Source organism: Pleurodeles waltl, chromosome 1_2 (assembly GCF_031143425.1).
Source record: "Pleurodeles waltl isolate 20211129_DDA chromosome 1_2, aPleWal1.hap1.20221129, whole genome shotgun sequence".
NCBI classification, from domain to species: domain Eukaryota; kingdom Metazoa; phylum Chordata; class Amphibia; order Caudata; family Salamandridae; genus Pleurodeles; species Pleurodeles waltl.
The window spans coordinates 336,309,050-336,333,075 of record NC_090437.1 but is presented as its reverse complement, the minus strand read 5'-3'; the positions used below and the strand labels follow the sequence as shown (position 1 = coordinate 336,333,075).

Below are 24,026 nucleotides of genomic sequence, written 5' to 3'. Positions count from 1 at the left end.
TATGGCCCACAGGCTTGGGTTCTGGGCTCAACTTCCCAGTTTGATCATTTCCTGTGCTGTTTAGATTGCCTTGGAACCCTGCTAATCAGCATAATAATGTGCTAGACAAGTCTTCTATTATTAGAAGTCTGCGTATCATTGAACTGTTTTCAAAATGTACATAGAGGTATTGAAATTGGCCCACTACTTGATATAGAGCTGACTGGTGAATTGCCTGTGTGGTTGTCAGGGAGACCAGATCCTCGGGGGCCTGCGCACGTTCCCAAAATGTCCACCACTAGACGGCTCCAAAGCTCCGATAGAAGTATCACAGAGCCTGAGAAAGTCCAAGTGGGGGAAAAGGGGATTAGGTAGGGAACAGCTGGGAAGGAGACCTGTAGGAACATCAAGATATAATCACATTGACTTTCAATAGACTATGGTTCTAAGAGTTCTCATACTGTAACCATGGATAATCTAAGAAGTGACTATAACTAGACCTCAAGACATCTAGGTACCTGGAAAAAATCAAGAATGGGTTAATACAATGTTTCATATGAGCTTTTCATGAAATATCACATACTGTCTAGAAATACAAGAACCTTCTAGAATAATGTTTCAGAACAAACATTGCATTTTTACATGAGGACAAAAGGCTATCTGAAACATTCCCTGGAATGTACTAGGGACGTAATATGCACAAAGAATGTCACATTTTGAATTTAGCATCTTCACAGAAAATCCAAAAGCTCTGGATAACTGTGTGCACCTCAACAAACACAACACACCAAAGTTTTAATTGCCATGAAATGATCGCGCACACTGTTGCCGATCTGAACGTCAAGTTTCACATGCTGGAAATGAATCGCGCACACTGCTGATTCGAACAAGAATATGCAAATGCCATGAAATGATCGCGCAAGCTGTTGCCGATCTGAATTCCAAGGTTTACATGAGAGCAATGAATCGCGCACTCTGAAAGTTTCACAAGTAGGCCCAAAACTCGAGTCTTTCAGAACGGGGTCGGGGGCCCAGCCCGACCTCCGCCTTACCGCCCTGCTCAAGGATCACCAATATAATGCGGGGCAGACCAGGAACATCAAGGTAGGCCTCCGGAACAGGAGCTTAGGAAGTTGCTGCTGCTCTGCACCGGGACCTCTGAATAGTGAGCACGTAGAGCTGGGCTGGCTCCCTTATATAGAGTCTGGCCCAGCCCACAAACCACACCCAGTCATGCTGCAGGGAAAGCTTCTAGATGGTCCTAGAAAGGGACCACACTCAAACCCACTCAGTAAGCCTCCAGCGATACCTTGCAAATGAACAGTTATTGCAAACATCATTAATAGTGTTTTTCAAGGTTAAAGTCTGCAATGCAAAAGGTTAACATACTGCATATAAACACAATGCATGAATTATGCTCTTGCATGAAGGCTGGGTTTTTGGATTTTTGTCGCCCGTAGAGCGCACACTGTCCAGATGTTGACAGTCGTATTGTTGTGTTCTTTCCTTTGTGGCACAATCGAAGTGTAGTGGGGTGTGTGCTCTAACTTTTTTTGCATGGTAGTTAAGCTCTTCTGTTGTCGCGGATATTTGGCAGGGTTTAGTAAGGCTTGCCTCAGTTTCAACCATATGTTTATATCCTGCAATGAAGGTAGGCAGTGATAGTTTAGCAACTGAACATTTTCTTTTCCTTTTTTATCTATCCGAGACATTACATATGTTGCTGCTTTTATTGTGTATTTCACGTCTTTAATCATTGTTGATGAAGTTGTATTGCATGACAAGTAGATTTTAAAGGCTTGGTATTTATCCATATCTTGGGTGACGGCATTCTCCAATTTAACTCTATAGCTACAATCAAAGTATCTGAGGCCTCTTGTTCCTTTGGTGTGCTATGACTAATGGAAGGTGAATCTTTATTTATTGTGAAATTTCCTTACAGCTAAAACGAGTCACTCTGTCTAATTTTAAAGCTTTGCCTTTTGTTTTTTCCTCAAAAGCCCAGAAACCTTTAACCTAGATTTTCATATGGTTTCTTTTGACTGTCTTCCCCCATTCAAGAAATGATACTGTTCCATGAGGACATCCATTTGAGCAATTACCTTTTGTGAGTTCTTTTTAATTTTCCTGATCAGATACATTTCTTGTGGGTGATGATCGATGTTCATGGTTTACTTGGTGTCAGGAACTGAGATTGTATGTGTAATTGAGGTTTGGATTGTAGTATTGAATGTAGTGGTTGAAGGTCCTCATTGTTGGAGGGTTGTGTTGCACAATCATCTTTTAGTATATTTTTGTGTCAGAGGTGTTGCCCTTTGTGTATGTGCAGTAACTGAGCAATGCAGAATCCTTAATAGCATGCCAAGTATTCCCAAGATGAGGTTGTGTAGTATGATATACATTTTGTGTGCTGACTTCTTTTGAACTACCCTCTTCTGTGACTCTTGTCTTGCCCCTTCGACATAGCTTAACATCCTAGACACTATAGATGAAAGTGACTGATTTAATTACATTGAGGTTACTAGTTGACTGATTCGGGCTGCCTTGCGTTTTCTGGTCTGATAAATGGTGGCCCTTTTCTTTCCAATCTGTGGTCTCTGTTGGTGAAATTTGTTCAACCTGTGTTTCAGGGCATGTTCCTGTGACCTGCAAGTTGAAGGCTTGTGTAGGTGTCTTGTAATATTATATTGGACTACATTGTGTGAGCTGCCTCCCAAACGTACTTCAGAGAGCCTATTTTCAGTTACTAGTGATGCCTTGATGTGTGTTCCTTAGGGTTTTGATATTCCGTTGCAGATTGTAGAGTTGTGTCCCTCCCCAAGGGGAACAGTTGGACAATTGACACTGAGAATGCTGCTGAAGCACAATATCATTTTTCATACCTTTCCAAGGGCTTCACCGTATCTGACCTAGATGCTTATATAGTTTTTACCTGTCCACTTCATCTATCCTTGATGAATACATTATGGGCCAGATGTAGGTAACGTTTTGCATGGCGCAAACTGCGAAATTCGCAGTTTGTGCCATGCAAAACGCTCATCGCGATGCACATTCCCATTTTGTGAGTCGGTACCGACTCGCAAATGGGAATGCGACTCGCAAATAGGAAGGGGTATTCCCCTTCCTATTTGCAATTCGCACCGCGATGCAGAATTGCTTTGTGACCGCGAACGCGGTCGCAAAGCAATTCGCAGTTAGCACCCATTTGAAGTGGGTGCTAACTCATTCGCAAAAGGGAAGGGGTCCCCATGGGGACCCCTTCCCCTTTGTGAATGGCTCAAAAAATATTTTTGCAGAGTGTTTCATTTTCCCGAGTGTATTGCAACTCGTTTTCCTTTAAGGAAAACGTGCGGCAATACAAAAAAAAAAAACTGCTTCATTAAAAAAGCAGTCACAGACATGGTGGTCTGCTGTCTCCAGCAGGCCACCATCCCTGTGAGTGCAGGGAATCGCAAATTGCGACCCACCTCATTAATATTAATGAGGTGGGTCCTTGTGACCCCCTTGCGATTTGCAGATGATGTCAGGGACACCATCCTGCATATGGGATTGCGACTCGCAAATTGCGAGTCACTCCGACTTGCAATTTGCGAGTCGCAATCCCGTACTTACCTACATCTGGCCCTTAGTTCTTCTTCCTCTGACTATATTCAGTCTTGTTTATGGCACTCATCTGTCAGCTGGTGTGCTTAGTGCCTCTAGAGTTAATGTGTATCTTTGAGTTGTGGTGCTTTGGTGTGCCGATCAAATTATTTAGACATTATTACTCTTCATGTTTTTGGGTGCACTGTTGAATGGTTGCATGTAAGTTTTATGGATATCCCATCATTTCAGCATAATCTCATGTTGAAGGTTTTCGTTCTCAAGTGTTTTTTTGCTGGTCAAAATGCCTAGGCACTTGCTTCCAATCTGTCAGCATTTGGTAATCTTGCGATGTCATGCTTATGTACAGCATGTATACATATTTTGTAAATGGATGTCCAAAGTCGTGTTACTGGTTTGCATGCCTCTATGACTAAGACTGTGACGAGCACAGCTTTGTAAACCTTTTATCATTTCCTGCTAGTATTAATTATCCTGAGCCTGATTATCCCTAGTCTGAGTCCATGCTTGTTCTCCCTCCCACCCTTCCAGAAGATCTGTTTCTTCAGCAAAACTTGTACTGCTTTCTGAAAGGCAGAAGGACATTTCTGAGGCAGGTTGCATATACGTGTTTTGTGGGCACATTGAAGTTATAATGTGTGTTTAAAAGCCAGCATGCTATAGGTTTCATGGATATGGACTCACATTTATGAAATAGCGAATTTTATGTGGTAGGGAAGGGATCAGGGTAATGAAGGGTTACTGCCAAGGCATCGGAGAATTATCAGCATTTATGGCTGCTCTCTGCCAAAATTCCACCTGTAGTGAGTTGGAGTGTACCAATGTGTATTTCGTTTTTAATAACAATATACTTATATAATTATGGATTTAATTTATTTTGCAGATGATCTTTCCTTTCCAGTGGCAGTGTCCGTATGTTCCACTGTGTCCTCTGTCTCTGGCAGACGTGCTTAGTGCTCCTGTTCCATTTATCGTGGGTGTTGATTCAAGATATTTTGACCTTTATGATCCTCCTCAAGACGTTGTCTGTGTTGACTTGGACACCAATATGGTTTACATGTAAGTATGCACATGTTCGAGTCATATCCCAATGCATCTATAAAAACAGTGCTGGAAAATTAAACACATTTACATATTGTGAACAATTCAGAGGTTTTTTTAAATGATTGTTGGTTGTAAGTAAGTGCATTTGTCATATTTTATCCAGAATTCAATCAGTAGATTGCACTATTTTACTCTTGTAATCTGTTTCTAATCACTAAACTGCCTACGTCTGAATCAAAGCTGTATTTCACCAGTAATTGGTGGATTTGAGCCTTTAATCTTAATAGATAAAACTACTTAATACCACTAGTGCTCCTATTTGAGTCATTCTACCTTCACAGTGTTTTATTACCCTTTTATACTGTTGTAGACTCTTGAGCTTTTTTATGTGGGCTATACTTTAGTCCTGTCTTCAGTCTGTGCAGTCCTTTTGCCCTTGGTGCATCTTTAAATGGTGATGGTCAGTATATTTCCTCTTTTTGTCATTGGGACTTTCTAACCTTTCAAGTTTTAAATTATTAACTGGCTTCAGAAAGCCAATTTTGCCAAATGTTTGGAGCCCTGTGCATTAATTATTGTTGGAGCGCTGCACAAGTTATTCTTACCACATTGGGAAGTTATCTTCGTAGTTTAATCCTGATGATGAGGAAAGGTAAACGCCAGAGGAAGCATGGGAATGGCTAGAGTCCCACAAAGGTGGCACCTGGCCGTCGGCGGAAAAGGCACCGCTCTAAAGACAGATCTACTGTTGACCGACCGAGACGACCCATGCAACTTCAAGTAACCCAGTAACAGCGAGCGGCAATTCAGACAGCGGCATCACTGAATGAGTAGTCGGCCTCAGACAGATATGCTCTACTCATCTGACATCCGTGAAACCGAGGACACCCCTGACCGTGAATCTGTTGGCAGCATGAACGAGGTGCTGCCCCGGGTGACACCCCAGATGGCAGAAGACTTAGGCGGTCATTCTGACCGCGGCGGTCGCCGCCCACCAAGCGGTTCCCGCCGAAAGACCGCTCCGCGGTCAAAAGACTGCGGCGGGCATTCCGGCTTTCCCGCTGGGCCGGCGGGCGACCGCCAGAAGACCGCCGGCCGGCCCAGCGGGAAAGCCCCTTCAACAATGAAGCCGGCTCGGAATGGAGCCGGCGGAGTTGCAGGGGTGCGACGGGTGCAGTGGCACCCGTCGCGATTTTCACTGTCTGCAAAGCAGACAGTGAAAATCTTTGTGGGGCCCTGTTACGGGGCCCCTGCACTGCCCATGCCAGTGGCATGGGCAGTGCAGGGGCCCCCAGGGGCCCCACGGCACCCGTTCCTGCCATCCTGGTTCTGGCAGTGGACTCCGCCAGAAACAGGCTGGCGGGAAGGCGGTCGGAATCCCCATGGCGGTGCTGCAAGCAGCGCCGCCATGGCGGATTCCCTGGGCCAGCGGGAAACCGGCGGGAAACCGGCGGCTCCCCTTTTCTGACCGCGGCGGTACAGAATCGCCCAGGAAGCACCGCCAGCCTGTTGGCAGTGCTTCTGCCGCCCTCCGCCATGGCGGTCATGGACCGCCAGGGTCAGAATGACCCCCTTAATCTGATACATTTTGGAAGTCCTTCCTCTGTCTGCTGTCGGCCCCCGGCTGGAGAGGCGGTATGTAACTAGAAGGGGACAGTCTGATATGGCTTGGAGGACTATAAAAAGCATCCGGACATTCTCCTCCCTTATTCACTCATGGAATGCTCCAGGAGGGCGATTATGAGAGACTGTAGATGTTTGGTTCCACTGGTTTTGTCGTTCGGCCGTTGCTGGACTGATCTGGGGTCAGGGAGTTGGGAGTTGTATCTGGTTCCTTTTTTTCTTCTTCCTGTTCTGGCCCATATATGCAATAGGTGTGGGATGGGGGTGGGGGGGGGCAGCATGGCCTTGTTGACATTACAACCCACAAAACAAAATGCCAAACACTGACACATCTATTAAAGTGGTGTCTTGGAATATCCAAGGCATGGGGACCACACTAAAGCAGCACAACATACTGACCTACATGAAACGGAGGGGGGTCCAGGTGGCACTCCTACAGGACTACTCGGCGTATGCACGGGGTGCCCTGGTGTGAGTGCGGGCAGGGGTGCCCTTTGAGGCCAATACAATTGACGTGGATAAAGAAGGGAGGAACGCCTTAACGGCAGAGCCATAGTACTGGGGAGTTTGTATGCACCTAACCAAGACCAGAATCATTTCTGTCTGACACTGATGGCCCGACTGGCGCGGTTACGTTAGGGGCCCTACTTGCTGGGAGGGAATTACAATAGCGTCGTTGACCCAGACAGGGACTGCTTTTCCACACCGCTATCAGGAGCTGCTGCACTTAGGGTAGCGAAAGGCTTGGAACAGTGGCTAGATCACTGGGGCAGGACAGGCGCATGGCAGACACAGCACCCCCACAGTAGGAAATACTATTCATCTCTCCACCAAGTGCACACGAGGATAGATCACATGTTCTGCTCCACAACAGTCATAAGCGATGTCCTGCATACAGAGTACCTAGGTGGGACATTTTCTGATCAAAGACGCTACTGTTGACCCTTCTGATAATTGAGAGGGGGGGGGGCGCCCCCTGATCCCAACATGGCGAGTGTCTCCCAGAGCCCTGGAGGACGAGGTCTTCCGTACTGCACTAACGGCTAACCTAAAGGACTATTTTCCCTGAACAGGGAGCCGGCCTCATTTAGGGGAACAGAATGGGATGCCCTGAAGGTGGTTATAAGGAGACACTGCATTGGACACACAGTGGGGATCAGGAAGGAGCTAGAATCAGACTTTACCGGCCTGGAGACTGAGTTACGTAAGTGGGAGTTAAGGCTGGGGGCGGACAAAGGGGCTGCACAGCAGTTGGCCGAGGGGTGTGAAGCCCACACTGAAACCCTAGAGCGCCTCCGATGCCACGACTCCAAGACATACCCGGGCAGCCTGCATGCGAGGGGGGGGGCAGGGCCGGGGTGATTGCTGGCGTGGCTGGTTAGACCAGAGAGCAGGGGAACCCCGATTACCCAATTGACATCTCAAACCGGGACTCCACTATACTCCCCAACATATCAACAAAGAGTTTGTCTTACTACACAAGCCTGTATGGCGCCCCTGTGGAGGTGAACCTGGACTCCCTTTGGACCTTCCTGGAGGGCATGCAATCTCCTCAGTACCTCCCAGAATAATCTGGATTTGCAGTGACCCCCACCCAATTGAAATAATTTTATGAGGCTGTGCACCTCATATTTAGGAGTGCTGACCCATCTGGAGTGCCTTTGGGCCCCACAGGTTTGGAAAGTGTCTCAGCTGGTTTCCTGCAGCAGGGTCTGCGCTCCGCGACAGCCAGGCCCCTTGGATCTGTTCCTTGACCCGGACCGACGCTGGTCATGTGACTGCATCCTTGAGCCGGTCCCAGTGATGTCATTCCCTGCACTACTAGTGCCATTGTTATACCAGACTCTGATACAGGGCTGAACTGGTGTTGACTTTGTCACCAGCTGGAACTTGACCTTCAGAGTCAGAGCCGGGGCCTACTTTCTTCAATAGGCCCTTATTTCTTCAATAGGCCTGGTTTGGACACTTGGGTATTCTTATAGTTACCCTAACCCCTTGAAAGAACCCAAAAAGAACTGGTTGAGGAATTGGCTGATGCAAGTGGTGTGGACACCTCCACAGACAATACCTTTGACCCTCCTAGTGTGGCTACTGAGAATTGGGTTTCCTTTGCCATGGTGGTGAGGAGGGAGGCTGAGACACTGGTCCTTACACTGCCCTTGTGGCGTTCAGCATTAAATAACCATGGAAGTAAACCAGTGTTCCTCAGAACCTGGGTATATTGTACAATGCAAACAAAAATGGTTCTGTCTGATTTGTAAAAGATTAGTTACTCAATTTGTACCAAATTCAACGTTGCAACTCAATTTCTCATTTGGGCTGAAGAAAAACATGGAGGTCAATTAAACGTCTGATATATGCAATCCATCTATGGTGAACTACAGATTTCTGCACCTTGGTCTGCAATATCTGAAAATAAGATTTGTGTACAAGTGTTAATTTAACGTCTTTTTAATGCTCTGCACAAGTACTATTTTTCAGTGCTCACCTATGGATCACTCTATTTGGGAAACTTGTTTTGACTCCTGTCATTTTTTTGACACTTTGGATTGAGATCCATTTTTCACTCAATAAACGACTTTCAATTTTAATGTTTGTATTGGTCAGACCTCCATGTTTTTCCTCATCCCAAATGAGAAATTGAGTTGAAAAGTGAATAATTATTTTCTAACTGATATGACAGCTCATGGCATTGATGATGAACATCTTGACAGAGATGCTTAAGCCTGGAGTCACAGCCACAGAACCTCTCCTCCCATTTAATGGAGCACTCACACATGTCCTGCTCGGGCATGGGCCAGTCCCTGCGCAGGGCTCCTGTGTACTGGACAATGTTGCCTACCATCACTGCTCCACTTGTGAAGGCTGCGTCATTCTAGGGCGGAGGTGTAGAAGGATAGGGGAGGGCATTGGGACCCAGCTTTCCACATCCAGCACTCCAGCCCAGAGAGCCTAGTCACCCAGGCTTCCACTTTCAGAGTCGACTCTGGCACTTACCCTCCCGCACCACCGGATAGGGAATTCAAGAGGCTGGATACCTTCGGCAGGAGCCTGATCTCTTCCACCTAATTTACACTGTCGCGTAGGCTCTCATTATACTAATGAGACTACTGAATTTGGGCCCCGAATCATTTGCACTGTGGGGGACTGAGTCTGAACCCACTACAGGTGACAGCTGTCGGTCTAATCCGGGTTTTGGGCCTGGCTAACTAGCAGTGCCTCATCTCCACCCAAGAGCAGGGATGATTGGGCAACAGATGCATGACCCAGTTGGCTCCTCAGGGAAATGGTGGTCACTCAGATCTCATCCGTTTCTCTTGGTTACATTAGTCTCACGTATGCAAGGACAATCAGAGGCAGAGTATAGTTCAAAAAGGATTTATTGAAGTAACTGCATCCTAGATAATAAAGCATGTATTGCAATAACTAGGACAATGAAGCATAACAGGTTTAAAAATTGTGACAAGGAGAGTGAAACATAAAAATAAAGTTACCATATTGTCCGATAAGATCGTTAAGAATAACTCCTACCTAGTCTATTAGAGCACAGCATGTTAAGCTCTAATTCTGCCCTTCAGGTTTGCCTGGGAAGACATCATACCTGAGCACGAGGCCTGTAGTCTACGTAAGCAGCTGCAGCGAAGCACTCCGCAGTCAGCATACAGTCGTGGTCATCTGGCTGGAATCTCCTTCTAACGTACATGGGTCAAAGCAGTGTTTTTATAATAAAACAGCTGATGTTCTAAGAAAGGATCCCCACGTAAGAGCGTATATGTTTCTGTGAACATTAGAGACCAAGCGTACCACTTTTGCCAGCAACCTGTCTTACTGCAGCCTTGAAAAAGCACAGAGTGAAAGAAATGTCTTGTTTAAGAATGCAGTGCTGAGCTAGGCAAAGAACAGCTAGATAGAGAAAAATAAAACAAGTCCACAAATGTGCCTATTGTTAAAATACTGAAACAAAGCTGATTATAATATGTCTATGTTAAAGTGCACAGCGGTGGGCCTAGTTTGCTAAAATAACGTGTATGAAGCTATAATTAAAATGTCTACACAACACTGCGGTTGATGAACACTATGTGCCAGTTAGGGATTTGGTTGAGCAAGTGCTGATTATTGTCTTGGAGGAAGCCGGAGTCATCCTAACCCAGGCTATTGCAGACGACAGGGAAGCAGCAAAGTTCACCATACACTGTGGACTAGATATGACTTGGTCACTCTGCTGAGTGAATGTGTCATCAGTGGCAGTTACGCCATAACTCGCTAAGATCTACAGACGTTCTGTGGGATGTTCACGTATCCCTTAGGACATGCCCTTCGACGGAACCCGCCTCTTTGGTGACAAGCCAAAAATTGAGCTCTTCAAGTACAGAAGGCCAATGCCCAGTCATTGGACTCTCCATGGCACCGCACCAGCCCCACTCTCCCTTTCGCCCTTGCCATGACTACAGTAAGAACTACCAACCGTTTCCATTCCTACCCAGCCAGCAGGCTTCCCAAGGGCGGCAACTCCATTCCTACAAGCCCAATGGGCCCCAACAGCAGAGGTCTGCCCAGTCCAGAACCCTCATAGCAGCCACAGCCTCCAAACACCTTTAGTTTGCTTTCTCATCATCACGGGCAACCTGCTGGTAGCAGAATCTGCTACCCCCTGCCTATCCGGCAGTCCATAACATCAGACAAATGGGTGCTCCAAATTGTTCAGCGGGGTTATTCTCTTTCATCCACCGACGCTCTGCTTGCCCATGCCACCATCCTGAGATCGGCTGATGGAGGACCACCTCTCCATGCTATGTGAGAAATTGCCCGACTCTTTTAGCCAAAGGAGCCATCAAGAGGGTGGTGGCAGCAGAAGTAGGCACGGTCATGGTGGCTATTCCTTGTACTTTCTAGTGCCCGAATAGGATGGAGACCTCTGTCATATATTAAACCTGCTTCACCTCGACTGCTTCCTGAAGACTGAGAAAATCAAGGTGCTCATGTTAGCATCAGTTCTGTCTAGCCAGCACCCTAAAGACTGGGCGGTAGCATTGGACTTGGAGGATGTTTATTACCACAATCCTGTTTCGCTTGCCTAAAGGTATTACCTGCGGTTCACGGTGGGCCATAAGCACTTTCAGTTTGCTGTGTTCCCTTTTGACCTTGCCAGCGCCCCCAATGATTGTTCCAGTGAACACTGGATAGACGATCAACTCTTCATTCGATTTGCCATGCCAAAGAAAGGGAAAGCTGTGCAGAAACAGACCATCTCCAGAACGATTGAACTCTGCATTGAGAACAGTCCCCTGAGGGCTTGCAGGCTAGTTCTACCCGAGACGCAGCTGCTGCCACTGCATTAGCTCACAAAGTCCTGGACATCTCTCAGGCTGCTACTTGGGCATCTCTACAGGTTTTCCAAGCACTATTGCCTGTATAGTCAGGTCTGTTGTGACAGGCACTTTGCATGTTTGTTCCTCCAGGACTTTCTGGTCTGAAATGGTTTATAGACCCACCTCCAGGGAGATATTGCTTGGGAATCTATTCTAAGGTAAGGAATCCGCAGCTAGAAGTCTCTGTCCGATGAACAAGTTACTTACCTTTGGTTACACCATATTTGGTAGAGACTTTGTCTACCTGCAGATTACTTACCAACCCTCTCATCCTCCCTGCATCTGGGAATAGGTTTATTCAACTAGTGTGACCCCTGTAGGTTCTTAGTGTCTGCAAACTGGCCAAACAGCATTCTTTCATGACTTTGTGCTTCTGGCATGGAAAACATAAGTAACTTGTTCACTTGCTTATAGGTCAGGAGATGTTTGAACACATACGGAACATTCAACAATAAGACTTTCAGTGAATGAATAAAGCTAGTGAAGGAATGGAAAACATTGCTACATGTTGCAATTCTACATCTGCACCATAGAAGATTGAGCAGTAGCAAAGCAACCACTGCATTTGAAATGAACCTTTGTAATTAGCTTCACATCCATCTTGTCTCAAACTGCGTTCCACATAGAAAATGTGGCATGACTAAAACACATTAATAAACATACTTCTACACATCAGGGGAAATTTGTGTTGGGTGTAATTGTTCTTTCAGTGTGTGTGTGTGTATATATGGATATGTTTTTTTCATACTTCTCCAAAGACCCTGTGTGGTTGAAACACGTTGTTTGGGGTTGTAAACACCGATTCACAACACACAAGTGCAGGTTTTCTTTTCTTTTGGATAAGTATGAAATTATGAAACAGCAGCAGCTCTGCTAATGGACACACCACTTCCGTGAGGGCACGGAGTACGAGTTGAAGAAACAAAATATACATACATTTTAGTTGCCTACCGGCAGTCACCAGTAGGTAGTTATAGTTAGGACATAGTTTCTATTGGAAAAGTGTTTTTTGACTTGGCTATATCTTTGGCACCGCTTGACAAATTTTCAAGAATTTTTCTAGAAAAAGTGTCTGCTTGAGTCTTGTAGTGAAAGATTCGGGGTGATCATCAAGCGGGGGCTGAGAAAAAGGCGAGGTAAAAAAGAAAGTGAATTTCCCATGTTAATTCCCATATGGACTTTGACCATGACTACAGCCTGACCCGCTGGACTGAATTACTCCAAATTTGGAAGAAAGGTATCTCTTGGTCTAGAAAGCCTGCTTTTTGTTATTTGGTGTAAATTCGTTCAGTAGTTTTTGATAAATTAAAGGAAATCCAAATGTGTATATCTAGGTGCTTGAATAATATACAAATTCTCCCGATCTTGTGCTTAGATCTGATTTGCTACTAACACTTCGAGCAGGAAGTGTTGGCAGCCATTTTGGGGCTTTGACTCAGCTGAGTGTAAGCAAAAGGATACAAAATAAAAGGGGGCAGGGTATAAATACTCTGACCCCCTAGCGTTGGTGCTGGGGACCCTGCCAAGTCGAAAAAACATTACAAAAAATATATATAAATAATTGACACAAATTTGCAGCGGGTTTGCGGCAATAATAAAAAAATACATACTTTTGTTCTACAAAGCCCCCAGGTGGGCCAGGTCCTGGGGGTATTACAGTGTATAACAAATGAAGGAGGTGGGCACATGGGGTCCCCTGTTCAAAGGCTCTTTGAGCCCTTGGGACTAGTATCTCCCTGGGGCTTTACTTAATAAAAAGGGGGTTGCGCAGACCCCCATCCTAGGGCTTCAAAAAGCCCCAGGGGCCACCACCTCCCCGGGGCTAAATATTGAAGCAGGGGCCACTTGGACCCCAAGGACCACCATTTCCTAAGAGCCACTTGATTTAAAGAGGAAGGGGGCTGCGGGGACCCCCCCCTCCCTAGCCATATATGGCCCAGGGACCACCACCTCCCCGGGACCATCCTGTGCACAGGAAAGGAGGGGGACTGCATGCTTCCCCCCCCTCCTAAAGCCATTTATGGCCCTGGGGACTGCCACCCCCTCCTGAGGTGCCCACCCTTGGGGAACAGCTGTTTGCTTTTGCTTGGTGGAAGCCGTGACCGCTCCTGCCAGCAAGAACAAACACTGACTCCCCTTTCAGCAAACGGGAGCTGTCAAAATGCTCCTTCTTGCTGGAAGCAGAGTTTTCATCTTTTTACCTGCTTGCTGTTACGCAGGCAAGGAAACATGAAAGGATTGCTCCTGCATGCAGGGAGCTGCATTTCTAGCAGCATCCTGCATGCTGGAGCAATGCAGGTTCCTGCAGGATTCAGGGAGCTGGCTGGGACTGCAACCCTGAAACTTTCCAGACAGTAGCTGAAGTGAGGGTTGTATTTTCGTGAAACATTTCGTCAACTGGTGCCAAAGATATAGGCAAGTAAAAAATGCTTTTTCTATAGAAACTAGGTCCTAACAATAACTACCTACTGGTGACTGCCGCTAGGTAACAAATATATATGCGTGTGCTGAGATTTGATTGGCTGCCAACACTTAAGCAAAGACGTTTTGGCAGCCATGTTAGGACTTTGGCTTTAGCCGAGTACCAGACAACAATGTAAAAAGAAAAAAAAAAGGGGCCTGAGTGGGGACACCCTGACCCCTTAGCTCTGGTGCTGGGCACCCAGAAGGACCCCACAGCCTCAGGGACCGCCACCACCCTGGGGCCTTAATAAAACACAATGTGGGGATCTGCCCAGCCCCCGCACCGCCAGGAACCACCACCTCCCCCGGGCTTTAAAGAAATTAAATATGGGATGGCCATCCCATGCCCTAAGATAAGTATTAGTTGCACCCCCACCATGCAGTTTTTTTCATAATTTTTTTTACTGCAATTATTACATTGATATTATATCAGTGATGTTATCAAAGTTGTCATGAGTGCCATAATTTATGGGGTAATTAGTAGTGCATGGCAAGGGTGTAAGTTGCAGTTACCTTAGGGAGCGAGTTATAGTTACTTGAGATAGCTAATTGTAAGAGGTGAATTTCTGTGGTTTGGTGCATTTAATATGTGAGCCTAACTATAACATTCTGGTAACCTTTGTTTCTATGGTTTAAAAAAAAACAACAAAAAAAAAAAAATTCTAACTGTAACGTCCCTGTAACCTTTGTTTTGTTTTTTTTAGTGAATTTCTACGTTTTTTTAACGTAAAGTAATTTTCGTTACTACATGTTAATTAAACCACCACGGTGGCAGTTGGCTGCAGGGCCAGGCCTGCGGCCAACCCCTATATCCACCCAACCCAGTGCTGAGCATGGCCTTTGGCCATGCACAGCAGTTGTTGGCCGCAGGTCCACATGCCCCCCGCTCCTCCAGCCGATTTTGAGCATGGAGACCACATCCCTCAGGGCCTGGCCTAATTATTATTATTTTTTTGGGAGAGAGCCCCATGGCCCCCCTCCTCAGGGCCAATCTCTGCCCCATAGACCTCAAATCCCGGGGCCTGGCTGTATAAATGTATTTTTTAGGGGAGGGCCGTAAGGCTGATTTCGGCCCTTGGGACCCCATCCCCAGGGACCCAGCTTAAATATTTATTTATTTATTTTTGGAAAAGGGGGCGTGGTCCCCCTCCCCAGGCCAATCAGGGGCACCGGGGACCGCATCGTCTGGGTCCTGGCCTAATTATTTATTTAGTTTTTGGGGGTGGGGGGACAGCTCTCCCTCGCTGCAAGCAGACTGTTTGCAGTTGCTTGGCAGCTGCCGTCAAAGCAGAGTGCCTCCCCTACTCCAATCAATTTTGCAGTTGCTTGGCAGCTGCCGTCAAAGCAGAGTGCCTCCCCTACTCCAATCAATATTTGTTTAATGTCCTGGGAGGTGGTCCCTGGGCCACGGGGCGGGTGGCATGTGGCCCCCAACATATTACGCCCCAGGAAGGTGGCTGTCTTGAGGGCAGCGGGGGGCCTGTGCTCCCCAAGCATCATATTTGTTTAATGCCCTGTGGAGGGGGTAGTCCCCGGGGCAGTAGGGTGGCCCCCCCACATTAAAGTAATAACTTATTAAAAAAAAAAAAAAACACGGGAGCCTGCATTTTTGTTTTTTTTTTTACATTTTCACCACGACGTCAGCCAACTTTTTTTTTTTTTTTTTAATTTTATTTCCTTCCCCCCACCCCTGTGGGTGAGTGTGTTAACATGATGGTGTGCCTTATGACTGGTGACTTATTTTATGGGATGGCATGATGGCTTGACATGTATGTGTGAACGACAGATGTATGTGGGTTTGTGTGTCGAAGATGTGTGAGTGTATCTGGCTGTGAAAGTGTGACCACCCTGCATGGTTGAGGTCCTCGGGTTTTAAACTGGAAATACAACAGGCAGACCTTAATATGCCATTTAACAAACAGCAACTCTTTGGACCAGAGGTGGACACACCCATTGAGAAACTTACGAAAGACTCGGACAAAGCAAAAGCCATTGGAGCCCTTTATACCACACCATTTCGGAGTTCCTTTTGGAAACTGTAATTTAGGGGAGGTTTTAAAACCCAGACTGCAGAGGCTTCCACCTCCCATCCAAAGCAAGGACAGCAGTACTACCCAAGAGGGTCATTTAGAGGCTCTTACAGAGGACAAACTGTCAGGACCAGAGGAAAATTTGCAACCTCAAAGGTTACTTCCACATCCACTAAACAATGACTTACCAAACATCCCACAATCCCACACGTCTCCTGTGGGAGGAAGACTACAAATATTCCATTCTCACTGGCAAAACGTCAGCACAGATCAATGGGTACCCTCAATTATCCGCAATGGTTATTGTCTAGAGCTCATCTCCGCTCCACCAAATATTCCCCCTCATTTTCAGACTCTCTCCAGAACACACTATTCTACCAAAACAAGAGGTACAATCTGTTACTCAAGGGGGGAATAGAAATAGTTTCCATCTCACAGCAAGTGACAGCAGTATACACGCTGTACTTCTTATACCAAAGAAGGATGGTACTCTCAGACCCATTCTCGATCTCAGACCTCTAAATCTAAATTTCTGATGGATACAACTACCTGTGGATTCCTCACCTAATGAATTCTCCCCCATGCATAGCATTCGACGGAAACTTCTCTTTCTAGCTCTGCACGTCGGCGAGGACCTCACAATTGCCCGACTCCACATGGCTCTGCGTGACGTCATTGTGGCAATAAGAGGTCCTCGCCGCCGTGCTGACGTCAGTTCCCTTTTTTCCGTGCCTTCGATAACGGTTACCTTTCTGTTACCTGTATCGTTAGCTCTTCGGAAAGGATACTTTGTGTATTTCTATGATGTCGGCTCCAAAGAAGTCTCAAGCCCTGCAGGGAATGTGGAGGTCGCATGCCTGTGACTGATCCACACAAAAATTGTCTTTGGTGCCTCAGATCTGATCACGACGTCCAAGAATGCGGAGCCTGCCAGAAGATGAATCTGAAGGCATTGAAGGAAAGCGAGGCAAAGCTATTCTTGGCGAGGTCCAAAAAGGAGAGGAAGCGGCACCATCGGCCTTCTTCTGGAAAATCGTCCCATAAGAAGCGACGTCATCGTGACTCCCGACGTCGGTCCAGAAGTCGGTCGGCGTCGAGGTCTCCATCGTCACGGCGCCGCAAGTCTTGGGAAGTGAGTCCGACAGTGTCCCCTCAACCTGCGACACCGCAGACGTCCCCGTCGCCGTCAGTCTTTGAAGTCGTGGAGCCTCAAAGTCATCTGGCTTCGCCGGTGCATCTAGAACCTGAAGAGTCCAGCCTGGCTCCGGCTCCACAGAGTTATCCTTCGTTCCCGGCTCCGGGTACGGATCCGGCGGCATCCCTTAATGCCATGTTTCAAATTTTTCAAAATATGGCTCCGGGAGGTGGTGCACCGGCTGGTCCCACTGGTCCCCTGGGTTTCAATCTCGGCATTCTGGCTCCATATAAGCAGACACCGCTTATGCCATTTTGTTCGGTTGGAGACCCAGGTCAGGCCCCTATGCTGAAAGCGCAGCCCTCGATGTCGAGGGAGAGACCTTCGACGCCAGTGTCGGAGCCGAGAGGTCGGATGTCTGCGTCGGATGCGGGTGCCTTATCCATGGCGCCGATGGATCCATCTGCGGCTTCGGGTGGATCCGGAGAACATATCATGACGCCTTCCCGGCGCCATTCACCGACGTCGCTGCACTCCATGTCGACGCCTGGGCCCGAAGCCAAGCTGAGGTCACGTCAGAAGGCACTTAGACTTTTAGAGGAGAGGGAATATCAACAGCAATTCCTCGAAGAAGGGGAGATCACTGATCCCCAGGGAGACTTTCCTGGGTTGGATACAGCGAGTGGTCTTGACACATCTCCAGAGTATGACCTGGACTCCCCGGGTGAATATACAGAGGAGGCAGCCTCTTACCACTCTGTAATTAGGAAGGCTGCAGCATTTCTGGATCTTCCCTTACCGACAGCGCAGGAGAAGACCAACCTATTGACTGAGGTTTTGCATCCTGCTACAGCCATGGTGGATCCTCTTCTACCATTTAATGAGGCCCTGATTGATCCGATCAAAGAGGTTTGGAAGAAGCCAGTGACCTCTTCGGCTGTTAGTAGGTCGGTTGCCAGGCGTTATAGATCTGCACCTGTGGACCCGGAGTTTTTGTCCAAACACCCTTCACCAGAGAGCTTGGTGGTACAAGCATCCTGCCCTTCGAGGTCGGGCCCCTGGTTCGTTTCCGGGAGTACCATCGGACAGGGAATCCAAGCGGATGGACCAATCGGCCAGGAAGGTGTTTTCATCTTGCAGCATGGCTCTAAAATCTGCCAATGCAACATGTATTCTGGGCAGGTATATCCATGCTTTAATGGATGTGACGAAGACTGTTCTTCCAGACATGCCCCAGGACTTGGGTGGTCTTCTTTCGGACGCTCAGGCGGCGGCTACACAAGTTATTCAGACCGGGCTGGATACCACGGACTCTATTGCAAGAGCCATGGGGACTTCCGTTGCCTCCAGATGGCATGCATGGTTACGCACTTCCTGATTTTCGTCTGACGTCCAGTCTACGTTACTTGATCTGCCTTTTGATGGGGCAAAACTGTTTGGTTCAAAATCGGACTCTGCGCTAGAGCGATTTAAAGAATGTAGGGCCACTGCTAGATCTTTGGGTCTACAGGCTGCTTCCACCCATTTCGATCTTTTAGGCAGCTGCGTGTTTTTGGAAGAGATGCTTCCTTTCGTGGGAGATCACAACAGCCGGGGCAGCAGTCCTCCAGCCTCCCTTATCGTTCATACAGGGGGCGGGGTAGAGTCCGCACAAGAGGGGCCATCCAACAGCATTCCCCTTCCTCTTCCTCTTCCTCTGGAGGGTTACCTCAAGGAAAGCATCCCTAGTCCTCTTGCCATTGTCTCTCATACCTCTCCGGTAGGGGGGGGGGGGGGGGGGAGTCTTTCTCTTTTTCTCCCCATATGGGAGTCCATAACAACAGACTCTTGGGTCATCAGTTTGGTGAGAAAAGGTTACGCCCTTCCCTTTCGGGAGATTCCTCCTCCCTTCCCTCCCCGTCCTTCCTTGTGTTCAGAAGATCATCTCCTGCTGTTAGGGGAGGTTCTCTCCCTATTATTGAAGGCTGCAGTGGAGTTGGTTCCAGAGCAAGAAAGGGGTCAGGGGTGTTATTCCAGGTACTTCCTGATCCCCAAGAAGGATGGTTGTCTGAGACCTATTTTGGACCTGAGGATTTTGAATTGGTTCCTCAAACAGGAGAAATTCAAAATGCTGACTCTAACACAGGTGCTTTTGGCGTTGAACAAGGAGGATTGGATGGTGTTGGTCGACTTGCAGGATGCTTATTTTCACATTCCCATTCTCAAGTCGCAAAGGAAGTATCTCCGGTTTGTGGTAGGATCGCAGCACTACCAGTTTGCGGTCCTTCCTTTTGGTTTTAATTCCGCACCACGGGTCTTCACGAAGGTGATGGCGGTTGTTGCAGCACACTTAAGGAGGAAGGGAGTAGCAGTATTCCCTTGCCTGGACGATTGGTTGATCAAAGCCGAGTCTTGTGTTGCATCATCTGCAGCTGACAACCCAGTTGTTGTTCAGTCTGGGTTTTTCAATAAATGTACCCAAGTCTCACCTAGAGCCCTCAACTCTTCCTGTTCATAGGGGCAGTACTGGACATGACATTTAATCAGGCCTTTCTTCCACCACAGCGGATACGGGACATTCAGGCGTTGGTTCCAATGTTTTAAGAAGGAGCAGTAGTTCCGGTCCTCAAGGTCCTTCGTTTGCTCGGTCTGTTCGCTTCTTGCATTCTGTTGGTCACTCATGCATGCTGGCATATGAGGGCTCTTCAGTGGTGCATCCGCAAGCAGTGGTTTCAGCACAGAGGAGATCTCGGGGAGTCGATAAAGATCTCCAGAGACACTGCAGCGGATCTCCGATGGTGGGCTGTGGAAGGCAACCTTTCTCAAGGGAAGTAGTTTTGCAGCCAACTCCGGTGGCCACGGTGATAACGGATGCCTCCACCTTAGGGTGGGGAGCTCATCTGGAGGATCTAGAGATCAAGGGTCGTTGGTCTCCGGTAGAGCAGAGGTTTCATATTAATCTGCTAGAGCTGCGGGCGATTCGTTTGGCCCTCAAGGCCTTCCTCCCTTCCCTTCGCGGTCAGTCAGTTCAGATTCTGACTGACAACACGCCCGCGATGTGGTATATCAACAAACTGGGGGGTGTAGGGTCGTACCTTCTTTGCAGAGAGGCTCTGCGATTCTTGTCCTGGGCTCGGGACCATTGGCTTTGTGTAGTGGCAAACCATTTGGCCGGGGTCCAAAACATACGTGTGGAAAAACTCCGTCGCTTCTTCTCGGATGACCACGAGTGGCGTCTGCATCCGGATCTGGTTCTTTACATCTTTCGGATGTGGGGTTTTCCCCGTATAGACCTGTTGGCCACTCGAGAAAACACGCACTGTCTGTCCTTCTGCAGCCTTCAGTATCCGATGCAAGGAGTGTTGGGTGACGCGTTTCAGATTTCCTGGTGCGGCCAGTTGCTTTACGCGTTTCCTCCCATACCCTTGATTCCTCGGGTTTTGAGGAAGATTCGCCTAGACCGGGCCCAAGTCATTCTGATAGCTCCGGATTGGCCATGAAGGGTGTAGTATGCAGACCTTCTCTGACTCTCACTGTTCCCGCTGCTCCATCTCCCTCCCAGGGCAGACCTCCTCTCACAGTCGCAAGGGCAGGTTCTACACCCCCACCTCCAGAGCCTGCACTTTCATGCCTGGAGATTGAACGGGGCAACCGTAGTTCCTTTTCTCTCCCACCAGAGGTGGTGGACGTTCTTTTATCGGCCAGGCGACACTCCACCAAGTCGGTCTATGTAAGCAGGTGGGCTAATTTTGTCCGTTGGTGTGGAGAGAAGAAAATTGATCCCTTAAGTGCCCATCTTTCTGATATTTTATTGTTTGCCTTGTCATTGGCTCAGCGTGGTTGTGCTGTGGCCACTGTTAAGGGCTATCTTTCGTCCCTTTCGTTTTTTTTATATCTTCCAGATTAGCCCTCATTATTCAAATCTCCTTTGGTTGTTCGGCTTTTGAGAGGGCTTACTAATGCATTTCCTCCCAGGCCTTTTATTATGCCGCAGTGGGACTTGAATTTGGTGTTTACTTTTTTGATGGGCTCCCCCTTTGAGCCACTTCATTCATGCCCATTAAGGTATTTGTTTTTCAAGACTGTGTTTTTGGTAGCCATTACGTCGGCTAGACGTGTTAGTGAATTGCAGGCCCTTTCTGCTCACCCGCCGTTCACCACTTTTTATAAGGACTGGGTGGTTTTGAGGACCAGGGCGGCTTTCCTCCCCAAGGTGGTGTCTCCGTTTCACTTGGGACAGTCCATAACTCTCTCGACTTTCTACCCTCCTCCGCATCCATCTAAGGAGGAGGAAAGACTCCATCGTCTGGACCCCAAGAGGGCTCTCAGCTTTTATGTCGACAGGACGAGAGTTCCGGTTGGAATAACAACTCTTTATCGGATACTTGAGGAAGGGGAAGGCCATCCACAAGAGAACGCTCTCCAGGTGGGTAGTTCTTTGTATAAAAATATGTTACTCATTGGCAAAGAAGGATCCTCCTGAGGGGATCAGGGCTCATTCCACCAGGGCCAAGTTGACCTCATCAGCTTTGGCTAGAGGTGTTCCGTTGGTGGACATCTGTAAGGCTGCGACTTGGTCTTCCCTCCACACCTTTGTGAAGCTTTATTGTTTGGATGCGGAGGTGTGGAGGGATGGCCATTTTGTGCGGTCAGTGCTGCAGGAGTTCCTGGTTTGACCAGACGAACACCCTCTTCCGAGGTGGTACTGCTTTGGGACTCTATACATTAGGTGAGGAATCCACAGGTAGTTGCATCCATCAGAAGAGCAAGTTACTTACCTTCGGTAACGCTTTTTCTGGTGGATACATTAGCTACCTGTGGATTCCTCACAGCCCCTCCCACCTCCCCGTAGTATGTCTGGTCATGCCAGGATCTCTTTGGGTGTGCACTTCAGTGCTTCAATTTCAATGTTTCTATATATGTTTATAGTTCTAATTCAGGTTATTTTCATGTTTGCAAACCGTTTATGATGGTATGCGCCCTTTTTTAAAGAATTGTGCAAAGGTTTTTATATGAAGATTCTCTATAAAGTTTATTCTTGTTAATCTTAGAGGGTGTAGATTGTCGATGTTCTTTATATGTTTCAAAGGCACGTCAAAAGTGGCGTGAACTGATGTCAGCACGGCGGCAAGGACCTCTTATTGCCACGATGACGTCACGCGGCGCCGCATGGAGTCGGGCAATTGTGACGTCCTCGCCGACGTGCAGAGCTAGAGAGAGAAGTTTCTGTCGAATGCTACGCATGGGGGTGAATTCATTAGGTGAGGAATCCACAGGTAGCTAATGTATTCACCAGAAAAAGCGTTACTGAAGGTAAGTAACTTGCTCTTCCTGTCAGTACATTTTCACATGGTCACACTACATGACCTCATTCCCCTGCTACAAAAACCAGGTTACATGACTGTGTTAGATCTAAAGGACGCTTACTTCCACATTCCCATACATCCAGCTCACTGCAAGTATTTAAGGTTCGTAATATCAGGCAACCACTACCAATTCAAAGTACTACCCTTTGGAGTAACAACAGCACCAAGGATGTTCACAAATGTGTAGCCGCATACCTCAGAAGACACCACACCACATACATGTCTTCCCTTATCTAGACGATTGGTTAATAAAATTCAGCTCCATTCTAAAATGCCAACAACACACATAATACACAATAGATACCCTGCACACATTAGGGTTCACAATCAATTACCAGAAATCGCATCTTCAACCAGCAAAAATCAACCTTATCTAGGCGCAATTCTCAATACTCATTCAGCATTAGCCTACCCAAATCCACAACGGATACAGGCTTTTCAATACTTTGTGTCACAAATGCAGCAAGATTTGTCATGAAACTATTGGGAATGATGGCTTCATGAATAGCAATAGTACCAAATGCGAGGCTAAAAGTGAGACCACTGCAACAGTGTCTCTCACAACAATGGTCTCAGGCACGAGGTCAGTTACAGGATTTAGTGTTGTCAGACCACCAAACTCACCAATCTCTGCAATGGTGGAATCACAACAACTTAACAAAGGGGCGGCCATTTCAAGACCTAGTGCCACAGACCATAATCACAACAGATGCTCATTGACAGGTTGGGGAGCCCATCTCCACAATCTAATGATACAAGGGGAATGGGACTCAATACAAAAAACGTACCACATAAACCACTTGGAATTATTAGCGGTCTTCTTAGCCACCAAGGCATTTCAACCACAGATTATTCACAAAACAGTCATAATAAGAATAGACAACATGACAACAATGTATTAGCTGAATAAAACGGGGGCACACTCATCCTTACTGTCCCTTCTAGCTCAAACAATATGAAAATGAGCAATTTGCAATCACATTCACCTGCTAGCGGAATACATCCCAGGAGTACACAACCAGCTAGCGGATTTTCTAAGCAGGACACAGCAACAAATAAACAAATGAAAGATTCACCCACAGGTAGTTCAATATTACTTGCAAATGTGGGGAACACCAAACATAGACATTTTAGCAACAAGCGAAAACACAAAATGCCAAAACTTTGCATCCAGAAACCCACACCCTCAGTCCAAGGGCAACGCTCTATGGATCAACTTGTCGGTGATATTTGCTTACGCTCCCCCCCCTCCCCCCCCCCCCCCCTTCCGTTAATTCAGTTTCTCGTCAACAAAATGCATCACGCTTCCCCCACCATGATACTCATTGCTCCCACGTGGGCATGCCAACACTGGTACACAACCTTCCTAGATCTGTCAGTAGTACCACATCACAAGCTTCCAAACAGACCAGACCTGATAACTCAGAACAGAAGT

General features: G+C 47.3%; 1 protein-coding gene across 2 annotated transcripts in view; it reads left to right on the top strand.

The window, feature by feature from the left end:
- The window catches only part of DENND4C (DENN domain containing 4C), a 1,359,979-nt gene that overhangs the window by 399,132 nt on the left and 936,821 nt on the right, over window positions 1-24,026 (top strand). For both annotated transcript variants that reach the window (XM_069239287.1, XM_069239298.1), the window contains exon 10: window positions 4,466-4,641. In XM_069239287.1, the coding sequence (XP_069095388.1) occupies window positions 4,466-4,641 (176 nt within the window). The remainder of the gene's footprint in view (window positions 1-4,465; window positions 4,642-24,026) is intronic.